This window comes from Anopheles cruzii, chromosome X (genome assembly GCF_943734635.1).
Source record: "Anopheles cruzii chromosome X, idAnoCruzAS_RS32_06, whole genome shotgun sequence".
NCBI lineage: Eukaryota > Metazoa > Arthropoda > Insecta > Diptera > Culicidae > Anopheles > Anopheles cruzii.
This window is the reverse complement of record NC_069143.1, coordinates 11,952,855-11,973,629: the sequence shown is the minus strand read 5'-3', so window position 1 is coordinate 11,973,629 and position 20,775 is coordinate 11,952,855. Positions and strand designations below refer to the sequence as shown.

The following is a 20,775-nucleotide window of genomic DNA, read 5'->3' as shown; positions in this document are numbered from 1 at the left end:
AACCAGCAAACTATTTTGTATTCCTTCACACATTTAATATTCCTTCCAATTGTACAAATAAGACACACAGCAACGCAAAATATGTCTACATTTTTGGTCGTCCCGTAAACAACGTGTTACCTTTAAACTGACTTAAATCATTTGCATCCTAGCTCGGCTGTGTACGATGACGTGTAACCGGTCAGATGCAATATCATACCGAGCAGGTCGAACTGGATTAATATGATGTAGAAGAACGTCACTATGATGATCGTTTTGCACACCTTATCTAGCAACTTCATTCGTCGCAAGTGCACGAGCGCCTTCGGGATGTTTTCGTCCTTCTCCTTCAGTAGGTACCGCCGGGCTCCCAGTATGCAATTCCGGAAGTACAGCGTGACATCGAACTCGATGAAATCGCGATAGTAGAAGTCCTTACTAGATAGTAGAAAGTAAAGCATGGTGAACAAAATGCACCATTTGGAAAAGACAGCCGGTGTCGCGCATGTCGAACAACTCAGTGCACTTACTTGTCTTCGGGCTTGATTTCTGATGCCAAGCGTATAAAGTTGCCGTTCTTAAAGTCCCAGTTGTTCAGAATGAAGTACTCCAGTGCCACGTTAGCGGTATAAATTTTGCGCTGCAATTTTGCCAGGCTGAATGTTTTAACAAGCGCGAAACAACAAAACAATAGAATAGCAAAGCGTGGGAAAGAAAAGAAAACAATCGTGCTTCATTACGTGAGTGGATTGATGCGCCACTAAAGTAGGAGGCCACTTACAATGGCTTCTGTCCCATCAGGCGAAAAACTCCATCGATAAGGATGGCGGGCAGTATGTGGTACAGCAGCACGCGGAACAAGTTATGTATGCGAATCTGTGTAATTCCCCCGCCCGGTGCCCAAATGCACTTGTCCAGCGGTATTTCATCCGACAGCAAGCGCCCCATTTCGACGATCTGCGACATGGTGGAGTTGCGCAGGTTGGAGATGCAGCAGTTGTAGATTGGGAGCTCGAACTTAACACTGCAAAAAGGAAGTGTGTCAGCAGCCACACAAAAGTAACAGGGCATACACACGCATTACCGCGAGATCTCACACTGCGCAGCATTGACCTCTCGAATATCTGACCGATCAAAACTATCTCGAATGTTTCCAAGCCGCTCCAAATTATGATCATACCTAACTAACCAGCTGCTTAACCTGTTCTGTTATGTATGCCACTGTCACACTTCGACGTAAGAGAAACCGAAAATGTCCATTCACCTGATCAATTGGGGCGCTAGCCGTTTCTAGTCGTTACCTAAACTCTTGTACCTGAAAATCACCCGATAAACTACTGACTGGCTGACATACTTGCACAGCTCTTGTATGGTCATGGTTCGGCCTGCTTCAAATTACGTTGGGAATTTCGTTGCTCCTCATTTAAAATACCGAAGCGCTGCTACCGAAAAGAACGGCATGGCTCCGCACTAAAGAGCACTAAATTTTTTTCCTATCGCGATTTCGCAATTTAAAAGATAATCAAGTTAGTACAAACGTACTGCACGGATTCCATCTGATTGGATCATGCTTGCTCATGTTCGATTGCTGTTGCAAACAGACAAAAGCAACAACGGTCTCGTATGCGCAAGGTTTTCGCAGGGTTACGTTTGGGAGGAAATAAAACCTTCCTAGTGGATTGGACCTCAAGGTTCGTAGGGCAGCTGCCGACTACAGTTAGAGAGAGATGAGCACTGTTTTCTAGCCAGTCATCGCAGTGCATACTTGCGCAATCGATCATTGATTTGCCAACCCAGCGATCCCAACGTACGGTGGGCTGGAGTACGTACCTCTCACTCCGGGCCGCTGGCTCGGTGCCCCGCTTCCAGGCTGCCACTATCATCGCCTTTATGCACACGTCGACCGGCGTAAAGTCGGCGATGTTGTTCGGGTCGCAGTACATGGTGCGGCAAATGCCGATACCGCAACCGACCAGCAACCCAACCGGTCCGTTGAAGTTGTCCATCCACCCCGGTATGGGATCTTTCATCGACGAGATGACGATCGACGGGCGGAACAGGATCATTGGCAGGCGGTCCCTGTACTCGTGTACAATCTGCTCCGCTAGGCTTTTGGTAAAGACGTACGTGTTCGGCAGGAAGCCCATGTATTTTGGTGCCAAAACGTCGAGCGTCTGTTCGTCGAACTCCTCCGCGATCCTGATCGTTTCGCGCCAATCGGCGTACGCCGGATACACCTGAACCGGAAGACGGAATCAAACCAATGTAACCGCTGGTTTTCAAGGTCCAGTGGTCAAAAATGGGCCGTAAAAATGCGTACCTCCTCCTCGATGACGTACCGGTCTGGATTCGAGTAGGTGGACGAAATGTGCATCAGGACGCGCAAGTCCGGTAGCTGCTCGGCGAAGCGGACCAGCTCACGGGTACCACGGGTATTCAGCAGGATCGCGGACTTCAGTGGATCGTCGAATCGCACGCTGGCCGCCACGTGGAAAATAACCGAGACACTCTGCATACGGTCCCGGTCTTCAGCGGACAGGCCGAGCCCGATAAGTGAGACATCACCCCGCACCGGTACCATCTTGACGAGGAGATGTGGTGCCTCCTGGCGCAGCTTGTCAAATAGCTGAATCCAGAACCAAAGGCGGACACAATAACACACTGGGCCGACCGGCCGACAGCAGTTCCACTTACCGGTAATTGCTGCATTTCCGCGATACGCTCGGCGACCGACCGTTGCTTCTTCTCGCGTATCAGCACGAAAATATGATCGAGCTCGGAGCATGAGCGGATGAGTTTCTCAATCAGCACCTTTCCCATGAAGCCGGTCCCGCCGGTTACGAAAATGTCTCGCCCAGCGAAAAACTTCCGGATCGACGGTTTGCTCGCGTCGTAGTTCTGTTCCACCGGCAGCAACCCGATGGGATGATTGGAGAACGCGTGCATGGCGTTGCTTGGTAAGTAAAACAACCTGCACCCTCGGATTGATTGTTGGCTTTCAACTTCACCGTAAAACGTTTCGATCACGTTTCGCGCACGCACGCCTGTTCTAGGTAGGGGAGCCGGATGAATGACCACGATCGCCACAACCGTCACAACGGATTGTTTCACGCGGAATGGTCTGATCGAGCGGCGCCGGGCTTTGCGTGAACCTTAGTCGACTGCCTGTCCCCAGTGATCCCCAGCCCAGGCACTCTGATACAGCACACACAAACACACACGCACACGAACACGTGGGGTGGTATAATCCGTGCCTGGCTAAAGGTGGCCGTCGACCGGTTGTGGAGCATGATGCGTGAACGCGCGCATTGGTAATGAGCGTGACCTTCACACTGACGCGACGCTCCCCGTCGATTGCTTTCCGCTTCAAAGGGCGTTGAGACTTGGGATTTTCCGCTTTCCATCAAAGAAAGTTCCGAGAATGACGGTTAGATAAGCACGAGTTGTAGGACTGCAGTTAATGTTCATGTCCGAAGCACTTTTATTAGACACTAGCTGTTCGCGGTGCGCGTCACCACGCCTCATTCCATCCTCATATCTCGATTATTCCGCGTTTCAGAGGATTCCTTTCTCACTTCCCATTACTCCTCCGTTTCAGGCGATCAGACATCCTGGTGACATATCTGATCGACTTCCCTTCCCGCCTCCAATTACTCCTCCGTTTCAGACGATCGGGCTTCCCTGTAACGTATCCGATCGTCTTCCCTTCACGCTTCCCGTTGAACTGATGGCAAAACTCGCACCTGTTGAATTTGCTTGCTCAAATTGCTCAAATTGCTTGAAAACTATCCAAGTTTTGCTGAAATCTCCCATCTCTTCGCTGAATCTCAGAATCTTTTCCTTACGATTTGAAACCTCATGTAAAATATGATATTTCAGAACGATCGAAATATTTATGTTGGCTGATTTTAAACAATTGCGTTGAACCTTTCCAAAATCTAAGCGCGGCTTTAAAATGTCACTCAGCTTAAATCAATTGTTCTTTTACCATTGGGTTTCGTGTTACATTAACGCGAATGTTTACTGTAACTGCATTAGTGTGCATAGTTTCCGACCCCGACCCCGAACGAAACCGATGATCCGAAGAAAAATCGAACCACGAGAACGGCTGCATGCTCAACATTCATTAATGTCTCCAAATGCATTAATAAAGTCAACATAAATTATAGTGCCAGCGCGGTCTGCGCTGATGAATTTATTTGAATTGAATTAAACCCACGTTGGATTTTGAAAAAGTACGGTTTACGATGACATCTGCTTCCTGTGCGCAGATATACGCAAGGTTATCCGTTACCCAATTATAACTCACATTTCCGCCGCACCATTGTTTAGAGCCAGCCGAATATTCAGAGCAAACCGGACTTCAGATGAGTGGATCTGGACATAGGGTTAAATAGAATAGTAGATCTGGACATAGGGTTAAATTGTCAAAGCTACTACGTATATATGCGTCAGGGGCACTTGAATAATAAATAATGGCGAACGCCTTTCGATCACTATCTGCCGCCATACCTAGTGGCATATACGATCCTCATCTAAGAAGGCAAGGCAACCACATATCTCGATTAAGGTGGACTCTTGCAAGAGTAGAATGATAGCGTTCACGTGCTAGAAATTTAGCTTTGCTAGAGATTACTTTCTGAATAATCATGAAATAGGGGAAAATCCACCAGTCAGATCAACAAGCTCCTCATTAGATGCGGCTTCCGGATATACTACTGCGTGGTTTCTCGATTACCACTTGTCTTTTTACTTTTACTCGGTCGAAATACCATTTATTAAAATTCGATAAAATAAATGTATAGGGCTCAAATTACGTGCGTTTTCTTTATTAATTGAATCTGTTAAAAGTTCAGTTTCTATACAATATTGGAGAGTTGGAAAGCTTATTCCGCAGCCTTGAGCAAAGCCTCAGCTACCTCGACGGCAATTGCAGCTTCGGCACGATCCTGTAAAACATACCACTTTTGTTGTACCAAATGATGCTAGCATAAAAGTACATACCTTATCTCCTGAGGCGGATGATAGTTGACTCTGAGCGTTGGTAAGAATTTCTCGGCAAGCAGACGCATCCAGATCTTCGATTGGGTGTGCTTCTTCCGCCAATACTTGCACGGAAGCGTCCTCATTGACAGTGACGGTACCGCTCGATACGAAAATCTTCTTCTGTGCACCATCGTTCTCATACACCGTGACAACGCCCGGCTTCAGCACAGCTGAGAAAAGATTAAAATTTGCGGTGAACGGCTTTTGCCAACGGTCCAATGAATCGTTTGAACGGTTTCTTGGTTTTTTCTTACCAAGGGTTGGAACATGCTTCGGGAGGATGCCGAACGCTCCACTGAAAGAAGGCACATCCACTTGCCGGATGTTGGCACTGTCGTAGAACACCTTGTTAGCTGCTGCTAAAGTGAAGGACATTTCTTCCGCATAGCCACGGGACTGAACTAAACGGATGGCCGGCCTCATGTAACGGGCCAAACGGGTGCTTTGCATAGCCATCATGTTTGCCTATTGGAGAAAATTATGTAACCGATTTGACACAGAACCGAAATGTTTCCATCGATCAGAAGGTTAGAAAGCTTGAATGGAGCACACGAGGACTGGAATTGTTTCTGAACGTGAATGAACCAAAAATAATACTCACGTCGTGTGATACTACAGCAATCCTTTCCTGCGAGCAACAACGGATCCGTTCCAACTAGACTTTTTCGTTCAACCAGATACACCTCTATCGAACTAGAATTGAAAAAATACAGTCGCCTAAGAGCAGTCAAATGTGCGGATGGCATCTGCTCTATCGCTTACGCACACCTTTGCACACAGTGCACACACGCGCAGTGTCAACTGTATAAATATAAAAAACTGAAGCTTCACCAAATGACAGCGCCTATACAACATTTGTCTTTTCCGTCTTTTATCCTCCTATATAACAACAGAAAGTTAATAACAATACCGTGCTAATAGACTGTCTCTCTGAAAATCTCTTTGCGCATCTCACTTCGCACACAAGGTTTGCTTAATTAATGTACAGTCAGCGCAGAGTACACAATAAACGAGTGGATGCAAATGCCGTAATGTCAACTTTATTCCAAATCAATAAGGTAAATCACAACGCTAACCGTACTTGGTGTACTTTTGCACACGCTATCATTTTGCAGATCGTCATATTTTAACACGGTTAGTTTTGTTTTTAATTGTAATGCGGTGCAACTTAACGTGTTTCGCTTTTACTCGCTTTCTATATCCACTGTGTTTAGGTGTAGCGCAGCCGTTCTAAAGCCGTTCTCAGCTGTTGTCAGTAGTTCGCAGGGAAGTTTATTTCCGTCAGTATCCGAGGAAAATCAACCTACTGTCACCCAGCCGTACCACCGATGGGTGAAAAAAAATCGGCAAAAAGCGCATATACCAGTGCCAGTTAAAATACAGACAACAGTAAATTCGCTCTTTCGCGAATCATTTTTCATCTCAATGTAATGACTCGCACGCGTGCCTTGCAGTTCCGTTGTGCGATTTAAGGCCGAGGTATTTGCACCACGAATCAGGTGTTTTTTTCGTCAGCAGCAATTGTCCCGTTGCTAACCAAAGCGCAAACGAGTGAGGAACGAACCCAGTTGGAAATATGCGGGCTTGGCGGTGTTCGACCGTGCGTTGGCTGTTTCTGGCTATCCTGATAACCGTGGCCATCGAGGTACAGTGCGCCACCAAAGACCCGTATACAGCCCTCGGTGTGGAGCGGCGGGCAACGCTGCAAGAAATCCGACGGGCTTACAAGCAACTGGCTAAAGAATGGTAAGGTATATCGAAGCTCGGCAATGGATCGATTGTCTGCGGTGGAAGCACGAATCGCAATCAAATCTTTTAAGATGATCTGTGTGTGTGTGTGTGTGTGTTGATTGTTATCGTAAGTGTTTTGTTTGTGCTTTTATGCTTCTGTACTTTTTTGCAGGCATCCCGACAAAACAAAACACCCAGAGGCTGAGAAAAAATTTGTCGAAATCAAACAAGCGTACGAACTGTTGTCGGACTCGGAGCGCAGAAAGGCGTACGACCAGTTTGGCATTACAAATGAAGATGCGATCCTGAACCGGGAACGACCGGATTACACCGGCTACGGTCGATTTCAAGACCCGTTCGAGCACTTCTACGGCGCGCACAACTTTAACTTTCATGATCAAGATATCAGCCTCTACCATCGGCTTTCAATTACGGCGAAATATTACGAATCCAACATCCTGCCGAAAAGTCACCAAACACCACAAATTCTCATGTTCTACGCTGACTGGTGCTTCGACTGCATGAAGGCAGCCAACTCCTTTAAGAAGATGATTGACACCCTCGAACCATATGGTGTCACGTTCGCTACAATCAACGCCGGACACGAGCAGCAGCTAGTACGCAAAACGGGCGTACACTCGCTACCGTGCATAATTATGGTGCTCGATGGGCACAACTACATTTACCGTGAAAGCGTTTTCAATGCGCAAAACTTGGTCGACTTCATTAGGCAGAAGATGCCGTACAAGCTTCTGGTGCCTGTTACGGATGACACGATTGATGCGTTTCTGGGCGGTTGGTCAGACAATCGGGTCCGTGCGCTCATCTTGGAACCGAGGGCGCAGCCCCGTTTGCGCTATCTAATAACAGCGTTTTACTTCCGCGACCGCGTTGCTTTCGGATTTGTGTCGCTCAGCGCCAAAGATACACGCCGCACGCAGGAACGGTTTAAAATTCATCCTAGTCTTGACTCGCTGCTGCTGTTCAACGAGTATCCGAGCCGCCCTGTTGCCAGTATATCCATGTCGGACATTCCTTCGCCCACACTAAATAATGTGATATCCGTCAACAAGTATCTGGTGTTGCCGCGCCTTTCCTCGCAGCACGTACTGGACGGAGTATGCCCAGCGGAATGGAACCGCCCGAGAAAGCGATTATGCGTTGTGTTGGTGACGGAAAATACGAGCCTGCACGACGGTGCCCGTCAGATGATGCGTCGTATGGCTCTTGAATCGAGCTTCAGCCGTGAGCGTGTACGATTCGCTTACATTTACAAGGAAAAGCAAGACGAGTTTATTGGCACGTTGTCGAAACATAACCAGCTACAGGATGCGTTGTTGAAATTAGTGATTTTCTGGCGTCGCGATACTAACCACGTACGGTACGAGTGGATTCACGAGGTGATGCTGCAAGTAGATAAGACTGCCGAGAACGACACTCAGGATCAGTTCTTCAATACCACTAAGCAGAAGGTGGACAGTGCTATCCAGCGGCTGTTGCGTACGTCCGAAGCGCTGAGCTTTGAGGCGGAAGTGAAAGTTTGTATTCATTATTTTTCACCTGTTGGTCAAAGAATTTTCAATTCGTTTATTGGTACTTTTTCTTCACTTCTTTTCGCAGGATCTAATGGACGAACACGCTCAAAGCTTGGCTGTGCGCGTTTTGAATCGCGTCTTGTTGGCCATTGAGTTTATGACCGACAATCTCGGCCAGGAGCACATCTTGCCAGCTGTGTCCGTGGTCGGTACGATCGCGTTCATCTTCATAATCGGTTACCTTATGTCCTATTTGTTGCGCCTCGAGGAAGAAGACATTCAGTTGAAGCAGGGCAAAAACGTGGACAATTTAAATGGTGCGTAAATCTTCTTGGAAATGAAAACCCAGTCATGGTCAAACAACTCTTTTACATATTTATATGTAGATATAAGATGATAGAATCATAATACGTTTTTTATTTCGGTTCAAAGGTAAATCGGCTAGCTATGTTCCGGAGCTGCGATTGCATGAGCTCCGGGCAGAAAAGTATAATGGTTTAGTGCGTCTGCTGAAACCCGGTTGTCGGACGATCGTATTGCTTAGTGATATGCAATCACGACCCAAACTGATATCTGCATTTCACAAAGCCGTATGGCCATACAGAAAGTAAGTTTCCAAGTAAAATCGAAATTTGTAGTTAATTGCACTAAGCTGAATCATTTTTCTTTGCGTTATGTCAACATTGAATATTTTTTAGCTATTTGAACATTTCGTGTGTAAGCATTACATCAATTTGTTCTTTATTCAATCAATAGCATTCATTGATTCGTTTGACCTATCACCTTATAGTTTATTTTGGCTTCTTTCATCGAAAACTTAACTAACCTCAACAATCAATCTTTACCTTGGTAGAAATAAAACCTTGATGTTTGCTCATATGCTAATCGAAAAAGGAATCGGTTGGTATGCAGAACTATTACGTCTATCCCTCTCGGAATCACGTGAAATGAAAATAAATCCACGAAACTGCATTGGGACCGTGATTGCCCTTAATGGCCACCGCAAATATTTCTGCATGTATCACGCTAAGCATCCTGAATCGAACCGTGGAGCTAAGGTAATTGCAACTGCAAACAGTAAACTCTTGATAATTGCTAACTAGTGTCCTTCTTTTGTCTGTTCTCTTTACATAGCGTATGATCAAAATTACTCGCCATCTGAGCTCCATGCCTTCGGATCCGGAAGCAGGCGCCTTTCTGGGCATGGAGAGCTCAGATTCCGAAACTTCTATGTCGGATGTCTCCGAACCAAAGATATTGCTAGAGGAAAATTTGCTCGACGGTTTGCCGAACTGGCTGGATCGGTTGTTCGAGGGGACGACACATCGGTATTACATCAACTATTGGCCCGATTTCACATCCAAGTGAGCAGTGCTGCAAAGAAGAAGCCCGACTGTAGCAAAACCGTGGATCAAGTTATCCTCTCGTTTTCGTGCCCTTCTTAAATCACTCACTGGCGAATGGGCTCGTGCTTCTGTCGCTGAGCTAAAGAAGGTCAACGAATTTCCGGGATTGAAAAGGGTGTTCTGTAGAGCTCCTACTTCCATATTGACTGCCCTGTTTTCTAATCCTTCTTCAACTGACCTCTTTTGGTTATGTTCTAGTCAATTCTATTACCAATAACGTGACACCTCGGGAGTTTGTTTTGAGTAGTGTTGTTTGTTACTTTTATAAGTATATGCTAAGGTAAAAGCATTCACAAGCTAAACCTAATATGTTTTCGTGCGTAATTGGGTTGGATTCGATATCGTATGCAATCATTGGGTTTATGTGAGCCTACTTCAATTCAATTCAATTTTCAAATAAGACAGAAAGGCCTTGAATCATTCTCTCGTACTACTCTCGTCTGACTATTGCCTGGATTAAGATAGAGCATATTGCAGCCTCTTTTGCCATTCAAAGCTGACCAAATAATATACGCATTTATAATCAGATGTTTTAAGGACGTCGAACAGGAAACGCTTGAAAATCACAAAAGTAGTTCCTGCCACTGTTATGCAGCGAATGTGAACCTTCAATATCCAACTCAAAATAACATCAACCATCAATGGATGCAACTCGCGGACTAGGCAGCTATGATTTGATGCATTTTGCTAAAATTATACTATCTTCCGTTTTGAACACACGCAGATAAATCAAGAACAAAGTAAACTAACAATATACTACCTGGTCAACTACAGGCATTCATTCTAGCTAAACACTTCGTAAAAATCAAGAAAATCGTATTAACTTCATCTACAAATGTCCCTTTCCACTCAAGAATAGTTTCATTCTTTTTTACTTCAAAGTTAAGTTTCTCGTTGCACTAGTGAAACGATCACAAAGCAGCAGCTATTTTTCAACTGAAATTGTAAAAAAAAAATGCGAAACGATAGTAATATTCAACAGTCACTAGTCATTTACAGAGAAAAATACAGCTAGTAAATTATTCAAATAGTTCGATGCCACAAAACCAAACTGGAACAAATAAATGAATTAATTTAAAATTTCTATTGCAATATTTTTTTTGTGGTGCTTTGTCAATGAGAGTTGATACGCGTTGGTGCTATGTACTACTGAACTGTTTTATTTTACCGAAGTGTCTCAATTGGCAGGTTATCTAAAGAGCGACCACCATCTGCCAGCAGCTCTTGCCTTTCTCGATGAAGCAAGGTGTAGAACATAACGTTTTCCGGTTGCTCGGGCCGCCGAGCATCATGTACAGTCAACGAATTGTTCCGTCCCCTCTTTCCGGCTAGGTACTCTCGGAAAAATCCATGCGCCAAGAGCACCTGGGACAAGTGGAAGTACTCGGCGGGCCCGCCGCTGTTATCGGCTGGCATCCCTCGTCTTCCTGCAGTAGCAGTGCTATGAGCGGCATGTTGACATAGACCGTGGCCGCACTATGAGATCATTTTTTAAAACATACGTCCAGACCACACAACCAGTATATACGGTAGAGAACTCTTCGAATTTATTGCACTGTAGTACATCTCGTTTGTATTTAAATTAAACAGTAAGCACACCAGTCAGAGCTTTCCTATTTGGACGCGTTTAGAGAACGTTCGCAGTTGTCGTAGGCCACCCCTATGCCGAACGCGGAACCAGTAAGGATAGGCCAAGAACGACGCTTGAAAAACAACAGAGACAAAACACCACCAATTGCAAATCCGGCACCTGCAAAATATAGACATATTAATAATAACAGCATTCGAAGCAAAAGCTGGAGAAGCAATTACATAAGTTTCCGAGCATTTCGTCCAGGTGCATTTCAACGATAGAAGAAGTTATGCTTACCGAATTTTAGCAAGGTGTCAGTGAGACATCGGTCGATTTTTTTGCCGTACTGATCTTCATTAAAGGTTTGGGCCATTTTAAATCGGTGACTGAGTAATTAGTTTGCGGACAAAGGCGCACAATCTCGAGCGGCGGAAGAAGTTTTTAACAGAAGAGACTCACCGAGACGGCCGTGTTGTGCGGGATAAGCAGGTGATGGGTACCGTACGTCATATGGTATTGCAACAATAAAGGTTCTCTACCGTTTATGAGCGCGGGTTGAAGCTTCCATCCTTAGATGACTCCCACGAAACCAAGGGTAGTAAAGTTTCGATTAGCTACTTAAGACATTAAGTCCAGAATGGCTGACAGTTTGTAGAGTATCTCCCCGATGCTGATAAGGGGGAAGCTTTCCATTTGTGCTAGTGTTGTGTATCGTACTGCTCACCATTTAGCTTGTGTTCCACGGTCGGGCAGCGTAGTATATGCAAATGTGGACGTGCGAGCGTAGCGAAACAAGTTTCTCACCGTGTGTGCTCGGCCATGCTCGCCTTGAAGCACCGACATTTTGGTCACAGTTATAGTCTAGTGGAGTCTGTACTTGGGTTTTTCTGCTTCGCATAGCATCACAGAAGAGAGTTTAATTGATGATTGAAAATGTGCACAGTGTGCGGTGCTGTGCGCTGATCACCCAGTATCACCAGAAGGAAGAGAAGATGTAAGTAAATGCAACAAATGCCAGCAATCAATAGCTCCTAGTGGGGGCGTGCACGAAACAAAAGGTAATACATTTTATTGTTCCTCGCAGGTGCGCTCAGCACTGCACTAAGTTAGAACAGGTACTTTCTCGCAAGAATCAGTCTCGGCCTTGACGGTAGAAGCTAATATAATATGTGCTACAATAGAAAAAAAAAAACTTCAAAAGACGAACTATTCAACGCTCGGGTGTTTGCCGCCTTGAACCGTATGCCATCAAATGCATACAGGTGACCGTATCGGACGCTCGGACTGTAGCTGGTCCCTGGATCCCTGTGGGTGGATCCTTCTAGCACACTCCGTGGTTGGGCTCTCTAGCGGGTTTAGCGGGTGATCGTCAGTCAGTACTGATAATCAACGGGTATCCCCGTCACCGAAGGCTCCTTCCTTTCTTTGGCCCCGTCTGTATGGGTGTCATGCGCGGTTGCCGCCGACAACGATCTGTCGTCGCCATTGCCTTTTCGAGCAATCTACCCGTTTGCGAACAACCCCGCGATCGCTGGTAGACGAAGCGAAGCTACAGGTATTGCTGTCCATAACCGTGCATGTTAGCCTGCCGCAGCCGCAGGCATCCCATGTCGACCAGAGTTTACATCTTGTCATGTGTTTGATTACGATAACAAATTGCATCACGCGTTTATGAATGCGGTACTGTCTCCGTGGTACTGTTTTGTAATGTAGTAATGAACAAACAACTGAAACCAATTCAGCTGCAGGATGAAATCGGATGAAGAGATTGATGCTGATTCGGATGAAACCTAATTTGAAGGCCCGAGCAACTTGGCTGGCAGACATGTGAAGCACCACGAGTTTGAGAATGGATTATGTCTTCTAGATCACCTAAGACCACAGATAAAGAGTTGCCTAGCGCGAACAAACCGACGGGCAACGAGACGTAAGGCATAACGAGAACGACAAACAACTCGCAATGCAATGAAAATAATAATGGTGAAAAGTGCTATTATCCATTGTTATCACGCGACATGCTAATTTTAATTCGATACATAGTAAAACGGACTTTTATGCTATTACTTCGATAAGGGCTTTTATTTATGTTCGAAGCTACATCGAGCACTACTTTAACAAGAGAATTCATGAAATAACACCACCTCGAATCCACACGGAGGCCCCGGAAGCGGAAGCAAAAGTTAAACACATGCCTAATGCGCGCTCCGATTTACGACACATCCTACGACATTGTCACTTATCTTCGCACACAGCGCCAACGGTTCGGGGTAGACAGGAGAAAGGGAGATTGTCACCTTCGCTGCAGCTTCCAACGTCGGGTGTTTGTGCGTTTTTATCTGATTTTCGACGATGTTGGCATGCTAAATCAGCAAAACAAACACACAGCATGGTGCCAGGCTTCCTCGCATCGCAGGACGATGCCAACGGTCGCGAAGCATGTGACCATCAAATTACTTTGACAGTCGTTGCGTCGTTGTTTTTCGTTCAGTTGTTCAGATGAGCCCGTAAATTATTATTCGTACCTACGAAACGTGCACTCGTTACGCGCATACACGTTACACGTTTTGCGACATTTCTAATGCCGCTTGGTTTTCGCTTATTTGTATGGTTTCTTTTAAAAATATCCCAAATTAATACTTGTTTCAAATGGTTGTGTTTTTTAGGTTCACCGATAATGGGATCTTAACAACCGCAAACACAGATCGCAACGCATCGAGGAGCAAGCCAGCGGTTGCTATCTTATTAGCAATAGAACAGTGAAAGTGATAAAGGATGAAAGAAGCTTCAAGCTTAAAATCTTTTAAATGATAATGACAACAACAGCAGTGAAAGTGATACCGGATTTCAACTAAAATACTTCATAGCCATAGTGCTACAGAACCAGAAGGCTTCCGATATTTTACATTCAATCAGCAGAAGGCAGGTAGGATTTTACCTTCCCACCAGAATGTCGGAGGTAAGTGGTGATCAGAACGATGCAAGGGATATTTCGTTACCTCAAGTTTGTACCTATGTAAGACAACAGGGATGCTAGGGATTCTTGTTTGATACAAAGCCACCTGGATGTGCAATTGTTAACATTCAATCCGTTGAAGCACCACCATGAATACTACATCACTAACCAAAGTACGTTCTTATCACGGCCTATGATTGACTTGTGTTGTTCCTGATTGCTTCAACGATATGCAGCAGCTCTAGCATCTTAAATTGATTACAGCCGGGGAATGCTACGACTAAAGATTGGTAGTGCAGGGAATGAAAATGATTGCAGATAACATTACTTGTTGGCAAATGTTAAACAGCAAAGGAAAAAAGACGTTTCACCTGAACTTCGTGCGGACGGTTTGGTACCTTCTGCTTCTATCTGGATTGAGCTAATTAATTGTGCTGCGAACGGCGGTTCCGCTGGTTTTATGCCTTCCGCCGCGTGAAGTGAACGTGACCTATGTTTGTTTGGAGACTGTGATTATTTTCCGACACACTCTTGACATGTATTTGTAAGGAACGCAATTTTGTTTTATTTTTCTACCTAAAACTTCCTAATCCGGTCTCGAACACGTTACGCTTCTGTTTACCCTTAGACTACATCTAATTACCGCACATCGATGTCGTTCACGACGATGCCGCCTGTGTTGACCGAAAGCCAGAAAGGTTCGGTCGAGGACATTCAAATCTCACTTGCCCCCTACATTCAATCCTACCTGAGCCAAACCGGCAGGCGGCACTCGTGTTGCAGTGTGATGCTACCGGTGGCATTCGAACGAGCGGCTCCCCGCTCCTGGTTCAACCCGCGGTTCGATTCGCCCGTCCTGGAGGGCCAGTATCAAGCGAGCGTGTTTCCTCAGCTTCGACTCAAGTTTCGGTAAGTAGTTTCTTGCACGGTATATCATACTGACCACCAAAATGGCCACCTCTTCTATCCTGTACCGTCCATGCACACCACGCGGCATTGAATAGAGTGAGTTCCTATTTCCGTAATGCTTTCAGCTTCGCGCTCTTCTACATCCTGCTCTGCTCGCTCGTCTGGCTGCTGTACTTCCTCCTCGACGCTGGCCCTACCACCTACACGCCGCTTACCGTCGCCATTGGTCTGATATTCGTGTTTACGCTCCTCGGCCTGTGGGTGAGTGGGACGGACATCTTCCGGGCGTACACGAACCTGTTGTCCAGCGCCTGTGCCATCTTGCTGTGCATGTTCTCGCTCTCGCTACTACTACTGACTCGCGAAGCGCTAAGTCCGCTTGGGCACTTCTCTATTTGCATCGAGATCGTGCTCCTCGTATACACCATTATCCCACTGCCGCTCTGGCTGTGCTGTACCATTACCATACTATACTCGCTCTGCTTCGAGGTAATCTCGTTTCTCCAGCAGACCCATTTCGATTACAACTCTCGTCCGAATGGCGCAATGATTCACAGCGAACCAGGCAACAGCGGTAGCTCCTCTGTAAGCAACGAAGGCGACGACAACACGTTTCTGTGCAAAATTATCATGATACGGGTGCTGATACAGTTATGTGTGCACCTGATCGGCGTGCAGATCCTGGTGATGACGGTGGTGCGGATGCGGGGAACGTTTATGAAGGTCGGTCAGAACTTGTTGGTGCGACGTCAGCTCGAAATGGAGAAGCAGCTGAAGGAAAAGATGATCCACTCGATGATGCCCCCGAAGGTGGCCGATCTATTGCTGAAGGAGAGTAGCGCAACGAAGGCTGGGACTGCGGCGGGCGGGGGCACTAGCTTTGATCAGTATCCAGCGCCACGCCGAGCTACACCCTCCGATCTGAAGTCACTGTTTCGGCCGTTCCACATGAACCGAATGGAAAATGTAAGCATCCTTTTTGCCGATATCGTCGGGTTTACTCGAATGTCCGCTACGAAAACCGCCGAGCAGCTGGTCGAGATACTTAACGATCTGTTCGAGCGTTTCGACGATCTATGTTTGGTGAATGGATGTGAGAAAATTTCGACCCTGGGCGACTGCTATTACTGTGTGTCTGGATGCCCGGAACCTCGGCCCGACCATGCTATTTGCTGTGTCGAGATGGGATTGGGAATGATTGAGTCGATACGTGTTTTCGATGCGCAACGTAACGAAGGAATCAAAATGCGCGTCGGTGTGCACACCGGCACGGTGCTCTGCGGCATCGTTGGCACCAAGCGCGTCAAGTTCGACGTCTGGAGCAACGACGTGACATTGGCAAATCGGTAGGTTGCATTGGATGGATTGTGAAAGCAACCAATAACCAATAAGGTTGATTCAGGAAGTTATTGTAAAATTGATTTTATTATATTCTAAACTTTTCTTCCTGCTGCAGCATGGAATCTAGTGGAAAGCCGGATCAAGTGCACGTGTCGGAGGAAACCTGTGGTTTTCTGGGCGATTCGTACATCATCGAAGAAGGCGAAGAAGTTGACAGTAGGTATTACGTTGTGAGATATTACCGATCGATGCGTGCTTTAGGATTTTAGAAATAATAATATTGATGGTGGTGCTGCGCCAAAATCAAAAATGATAATCGCAATAACTAAACTTCCCAGTGGCAGATGCAACTGTTTGTTAACGTTAGGATAGAATACAAAGTGAACTTTCGGCAGCTTCCCAGCTACTTAATCAGCCGTTTTCGCGTCAGTCTCAATATTTATCATTCTATATTCCTAATGATCCCAATTTATGATTTCTCTCAACCTTTGTCATCTTCTCTTTTTTTTCCCCAGAACATCGTACCTACTTTGTGGTTGGGAAGAAGATCGATCTGGTCGGTTCGGTTACCGAGGGCTTATCAAGCATTGGCTTGCCAACGGATATGCATTTGCTCACTTCGTCGCCGCTAGACGAAGCGATGACAAGTTACAGCGGGGAGGACCAGGCGGGAAGTTCTTGTTTGTCGCGAAGCCCTACCAACCTGTCCACGATACAGCCAGCCGTACCACCCGCATCGCCAGCTGGTCCCGTGTTTTTCTCCTCACTGCACGCGTCACTAGTTGCCACTCCTGCGCGAAATCGCATAACTTCACTCACGAAGATGACTAAGTTTTTCAAATCGGCTGTCAAAGGAGACGGTACACGTCTGCTGAATACACAACGGGCAACGGGTACCGCGAGTGAATCGACCGGCGTTCGCGGCGATGAAGAAGAGCTGGAGAAACCACGAATAATAATTAGCACGAAATCGATCTCAGAAGGATCTGATTCGGAGGAGGACGGTGGGTTTATGATGATGGCAAAATGCAAGAGTGCTCCTCGGCTTCCTTCGTCTGCAGCAGCGTCACATGATCGATCCATCGAAGAGGCAATGGACGATCATCCCCTCACACAGCAAGTGCCCACGGTGACAGTGTTCAACGAAGAACAACGAAGGCTGCCCCGTCGCGGCGGAGAAAACAGCACGCAACACGGCAAAATAGTTCGGCCCAATGTTGTACCCAATACATTTCGTGGTTGCTGGAACGTTAGCAAACTGCTGAAACGTCATGAACCGTCGGCGTACTCTCCCCGGGACGTCGGTAGTGCCCAAAACTGTGATAGTGCGGCAAAACGATGTGAGGAAGAGACGCCATGCATTGAACAACGGGGTGGTGTAGTGCGAGAGGCAGCCGGTGTGAGCACCGAAAACCGAACAGCCGCCGCTAGTGATACCAGCAGCACTAGCAACCACGTTGCAAGCAGCACAAACTGTTATCAGACCGTACCGATCGTCATTGTCACGCCGCGTCCTAGCAGCCAAACGTTGGATGGAGTGAATGGTGCAAATGATGCTAGTAACGGCGCGTGCTGTTCCTCGAGCGCTACCGTCACGTCTGCGGGTGGTGCGGGAGGCGGTCGTGACTGCTTGCGTATGGCAAACAGCGCACATGACAGCGAAAACTCCATGTTTGACGAGATCATCGACGTTCGCTCGTACATTTCCCAGTCGCGCAGCGACATTTCTCCATTCGGTCGCACGGGAAGCTATCGATCGCAGACAGCAGATCGGACATCTATCATACACGATCTCGCCCTAGTCGCCAGAGGAAGTTCCGGTGGCGGCAGTGGAAGCTTCAGTCGACCGCGTAGCTCCACCCTAACCACTACATCACAGTGTGGTGCCGGCGGGAGAGGAGGCGAACAACAGCACGTGCGCCACGCATCTGTCGCGGCCTGTCCCAGCTCTCGCCTGCTCGGACCGGATGGGGCCAGCCTTTCACCGTCGGCTACTTCTCGCAAGGATTCCGGCATTCGGTCCAACAGTCGACGCTCCAGCATTCAGCACCAAATCATGCTAATGAGCCAAAGCGTTGCGCTGTCTACGCACCGCGTTTCGGGCTATTTCACCAGCTCCCAATCCAGCTTGTCGGGAGCAATGGTTACCGGTACCAACGTCCAAGAACCACACCCATCTGCAGCAGCACACCACCACATCATGAAACCGAACGGCGGTTTACGTGGCACGGCAACTATCGGCAATTGTGGTGGTGGTGTTGGTGGTGGTGTTGGTAGTGTTAGTAGTGGTGGCGACGGTCAGTGCATCGTGGTGGGGTCAAAGGAACCACATCCCGACCCGCTAGCCGCCTGTCTTCAGCAATTGCGCAAGCAGTCCGATCTGCAGCTGATCCGGTGTGTGCGAGACAATGCCCGTTCGCAGCGCAGCTACCTCGTGAAGCCGCCCCTGCTACCCGTGTCACTGTGCTTCAAGTCGCGGCTCATGGAGCAAGAGTTTCGTTCAAAGGCGCATCGCTTCGGCAGCGAGGGAGGCGGACCAGGCGAGCTTGAAGGTGGTGGTCCGCCGACCTTAGCCACCCCGAAGTACAACACCTACATTGATCTGCTGGTCTCGTTTGCCATCTATCTTGCCACTTCAACATCACTCTTTCTCCTATCACCCTCGGTCTATCTGGAGTCGTACAAAGTGTGGGTGTGTATCTTCGTCCTGTTCAGTACAGCGCAGCTGTTCGTGCTGTTCATCTGCACCAAGCAGGTGTGTTCGCGGACACGCAAAACATCCATGCGCCGCTCGCGCCCCATCGTCAGCTATAGCTGCTACGACAGTCTGCTACAGCTCGCTTCCCATTGGTATCCGTGGCACCTGTGCGGCGGCATCCTAATGTCGCTTCCCGTCGTGTCCATTCTCTCGAACTTTGCCATGATGGACGTCACTAAGTTCCGTGTGTTCGAGTTTCACTACGGCTTTCTGATGTACATCTGCATCGTACACTTCTGCAACTTTACCCAGCTCAACTGGCGCATGCGCAACTGCATGGCCCTCCTGACGGCTATTGCGTTCATTGGCATCGCGATCGGTCATATGATGCAGCTGTTGGCCCTGGACAAGCTCGGCACGCCGGTGTCATTGAACAGGACGAGCACAGTGGGCCCGGCAGTAGCAGTACCGCAGAGCGCCAACACTCTGCACCAGGCCCAATTCGAATGGTTCAACAACTATCGAGTCGAAATTTACGTCGATTTGTTTCTGCTGCTCGTGCTGGTGTGGTTTCTGAATCGCGAGTTCGAAATCGGTTATCGGTTAAGCTTCCACGGCAGTGCCGTTGCCAGCCAGGACAAGGTGCGTGTGCAGAACATGAAAAATCAGGCCGATATGTTGCTGCACAACATCATACCGAAACACGTGGCGGAGCAGTTGAAAAATACCGCCAAATACTCGGAGAATCATCACAACATCGGTATTATTTTCGCGAGCATCGTCAACTTCAACGAAATGTACGACGAGTCGTACCTCGGTGGCAAGGAGTATCTGCGTGTGCTGAACGAACTGATCGCCGACTTTGACGAGCTACTCGCGAGACCCGAGTTCCGGTGCGTGGAGAAGATCAAAACTATCGGCAGCACGTTCATGGCGGCCTCCGGTCTCGACCCGGGCTGCCGCGGCGCAAACTATGAGCATCTCTATGAGCTGGCTGACTTTGCGCTAGCGATGCAACAGGTGGTAGAGTCGTTCAATCGGGATTTACTGGAGTTTAACCTCATCATGCGCGTCGGTTATAACTATGGCGATGTGACGGCCGGAGTGATCGGCACGAGCAAGCTGTACTACGACATCTGGGGCGATGCGGTCAACGTGGCCAGCCGGATGGATTCGACGGGCGTTGCAGGCAGAATACAGGTTGGTAGCGAGTGTGTGCCAGTGCTGAGCGAGCGGTACGACTTTGAACCACGTGGCAAGGTGTATGTCAAGGGAAAGGACCACATGGAAGTGTACCTGTTGATCAGGAAGAAACCGGACTTACTGGGACCACTGGAGCTAGACATAGATCCTCTTTGAATCTTAAACCATTAGCCACTTTTTTCCACAGGGAAACAAATGGTAGGTGGACGACAGAGCATAATGGAAGTCGGTTTCGGTTGTTTTGCGAAGCCACTTAAATGTTTGATAACAAGGGGAAGAACGGAATGCTCTTCTTAGAAAGTCAGTTCGTTTACAACCGCGCATTGATTATGTACGGATGCGTCGTCTAAGGTAGTGTTTGGTCACACATGTGATCTGCAATGGACATTTTCGCCTTTTTT

At 47.5% G+C, this 20,775-nt stretch overlaps 5 protein-coding genes across 5 annotated transcripts; 2 read left to right on the top strand and 3 right to left on the bottom strand.

Moving 5' to 3' along the window:
• Nucleotides 1–2,925, bottom strand: LOC128267595 (putative fatty acyl-CoA reductase CG5065). The gene is made up of 6 exons (XM_053004512.1): nucleotides 2,674–2,925; nucleotides 2,300–2,605; nucleotides 1,810–2,216; nucleotides 761–1,003; nucleotides 510–635; nucleotides 1–417 (listed from the first exon to the last, which is right to left on the bottom strand). The coding sequence occupies exons 1-6, from the start codon at nucleotides 2,923–2,925 to the stop codon at nucleotides 138–140; spliced, it is 1,614 nt and encodes a 537-aa protein (XP_052860472.1). The 3' UTR covers nucleotides 1–137.
• Nucleotides 2,926–4,779: 1,854 nt separating this feature from the next.
• On the bottom strand, nucleotides 4,780–5,785 carry LOC128267097 (ATP synthase subunit delta, mitochondrial-like). Its single transcript, XM_053003890.1, has 4 exons — nucleotides 5,627–5,785; nucleotides 5,280–5,490; nucleotides 4,984–5,195; nucleotides 4,780–4,928 (listed from the first exon to the last, which is right to left on the bottom strand). The coding sequence occupies exons 2-4, from the start codon at nucleotides 5,482–5,484 to the stop codon at nucleotides 4,866–4,868; spliced, it is 480 nt and encodes a 159-aa protein (XP_052859850.1). The 5' UTR covers nucleotides 5,485–5,490; nucleotides 5,627–5,785; the 3' UTR covers nucleotides 4,780–4,865.
• A 484-nt stretch (nucleotides 5,786–6,269) lies between these two features.
• On the top strand, nucleotides 6,270–10,738 carry LOC128271580 (dnaJ homolog subfamily C member 16). The gene is made up of 6 exons (XM_053009168.1): nucleotides 6,270–6,771; nucleotides 6,929–8,294; nucleotides 8,377–8,608; nucleotides 8,724–8,898; nucleotides 9,145–9,349; nucleotides 9,426–10,738. The coding sequence occupies exons 1-6, from the start codon at nucleotides 6,602–6,604 to the stop codon at nucleotides 9,657–9,659; spliced, it is 2,382 nt and encodes a 793-aa protein (XP_052865128.1). The 5' UTR covers nucleotides 6,270–6,601; the 3' UTR covers nucleotides 9,660–10,738.
• A 484-nt stretch (nucleotides 10,739–11,222) lies between these two features.
• Nucleotides 11,223–11,754, bottom strand: LOC128271589 (MICOS complex subunit Mic10-like). Its single transcript, XM_053009180.1, has 2 exons — nucleotides 11,568–11,754; nucleotides 11,223–11,447 (listed from the first exon to the last, which is right to left on the bottom strand). Exons 1-2 carry the CDS (start codon nucleotides 11,641–11,643, stop codon nucleotides 11,311–11,313), a joined length of 213 nt encoding a protein of 70 aa, XP_052865140.1. The 5' UTR covers nucleotides 11,644–11,754; the 3' UTR covers nucleotides 11,223–11,310.
• A 3,121-nt stretch (nucleotides 11,755–14,875) lies between these two features.
• Nucleotides 14,876–20,530, top strand: LOC128268499 (adenylate cyclase type 9). The gene is made up of 4 exons (XM_053005619.1): nucleotides 14,876–15,132; nucleotides 15,258–16,478; nucleotides 16,589–16,689; nucleotides 16,989–20,530. Exons 1-4 carry the CDS (start codon nucleotides 14,876–14,878, stop codon nucleotides 20,528–20,530), a joined length of 5,121 nt encoding a protein of 1,706 aa, XP_052861579.1.
• The last annotated feature ends 245 nt before the right edge of the window (nucleotides 20,531–20,775 follow it).

Excerpts from the sequence above, each read along its gene's own strand:
- LOC128267595 (XM_053004512.1), bottom strand. The coding sequence starts at position 2,925 with ATGCACGCGTTCTCCAATCATCCCATCGGGTTGCTGCCGGTGGAACAG. Across the intron at positions 636-760 it reads CTGATGGGACAGAAGCCATT|CCTGGCAAAATTGCAGCGCA; the intron begins GTAAGTGGCCTC and ends TAAAACATTCAG. Across the intron at positions 418-509 it reads GAAATCAAGCCCGAAGACAA|TAAGGACTTCTACTATCGCG; the intron begins GTAAGTGCACTG and ends TCTACTATCTAG.
- LOC128267097 (XM_053003890.1), bottom strand. The coding sequence starts at position 5,484 with ATGATGGCTATGCAAAGCACCCGTTTGGCCCGTTACATGAGGCCGGCC. Across the intron at positions 5,196-5,279 it reads GAAGCATGTTCCAACCCTTG|CTGTGCTGAAGCCGGGCGTT; the intron begins GTAAGAAAAAAC and ends ATCTTTTCTCAG. Across the intron at positions 4,929-4,983 it reads CATCCGCCTCAGGAGATAAG|GATCGTGCCGAAGCTGCAAT; the intron begins GTATGTACTTTT and ends TATGTTTTACAG.
- LOC128271580 (XM_053009168.1), top strand. The coding sequence starts at position 6,602 with ATGCGGGCTTGGCGGTGTTCGACCGTGCGTTGGCTGTTTCTGGCTATC. Across the intron at positions 6,772-6,928 it reads AAGCAACTGGCTAAAGAATG|GCATCCCGACAAAACAAAAC; the intron begins GTAAGGTATATC and ends ACTTTTTTGCAG. Across the intron at positions 8,295-8,376 it reads GCTTTGAGGCGGAAGTGAAA|GATCTAATGGACGAACACGC; the intron begins GTTTGTATTCAT and ends TTCTTTTCGCAG.
- LOC128271589 (XM_053009180.1), bottom strand. The coding sequence starts at position 11,643 with ATGGCCCAAACCTTTAATGAAGATCAGTACGGCAAAAAAATCGACCGA. Across the intron at positions 11,448-11,567 it reads TGACACCTTGCTAAAATTCG|GTGCCGGATTTGCAATTGGT; the intron begins GTAAGCATAACT and ends TATATTTTGCAG.
- LOC128268499 (XM_053005619.1), top strand. The coding sequence starts at position 14,876 with ATGTCGTTCACGACGATGCCGCCTGTGTTGACCGAAAGCCAGAAAGGT. Across the intron at positions 15,133-15,257 it reads CAGCTTCGACTCAAGTTTCG|CTTCGCGCTCTTCTACATCC; the intron begins GTAAGTAGTTTC and ends TAATGCTTTCAG. Across the intron at positions 16,690-16,988 it reads AGAAGGCGAAGAAGTTGACA|AACATCGTACCTACTTTGTG; the intron begins GTAGGTATTACG and ends TTTTTTCCCCAG.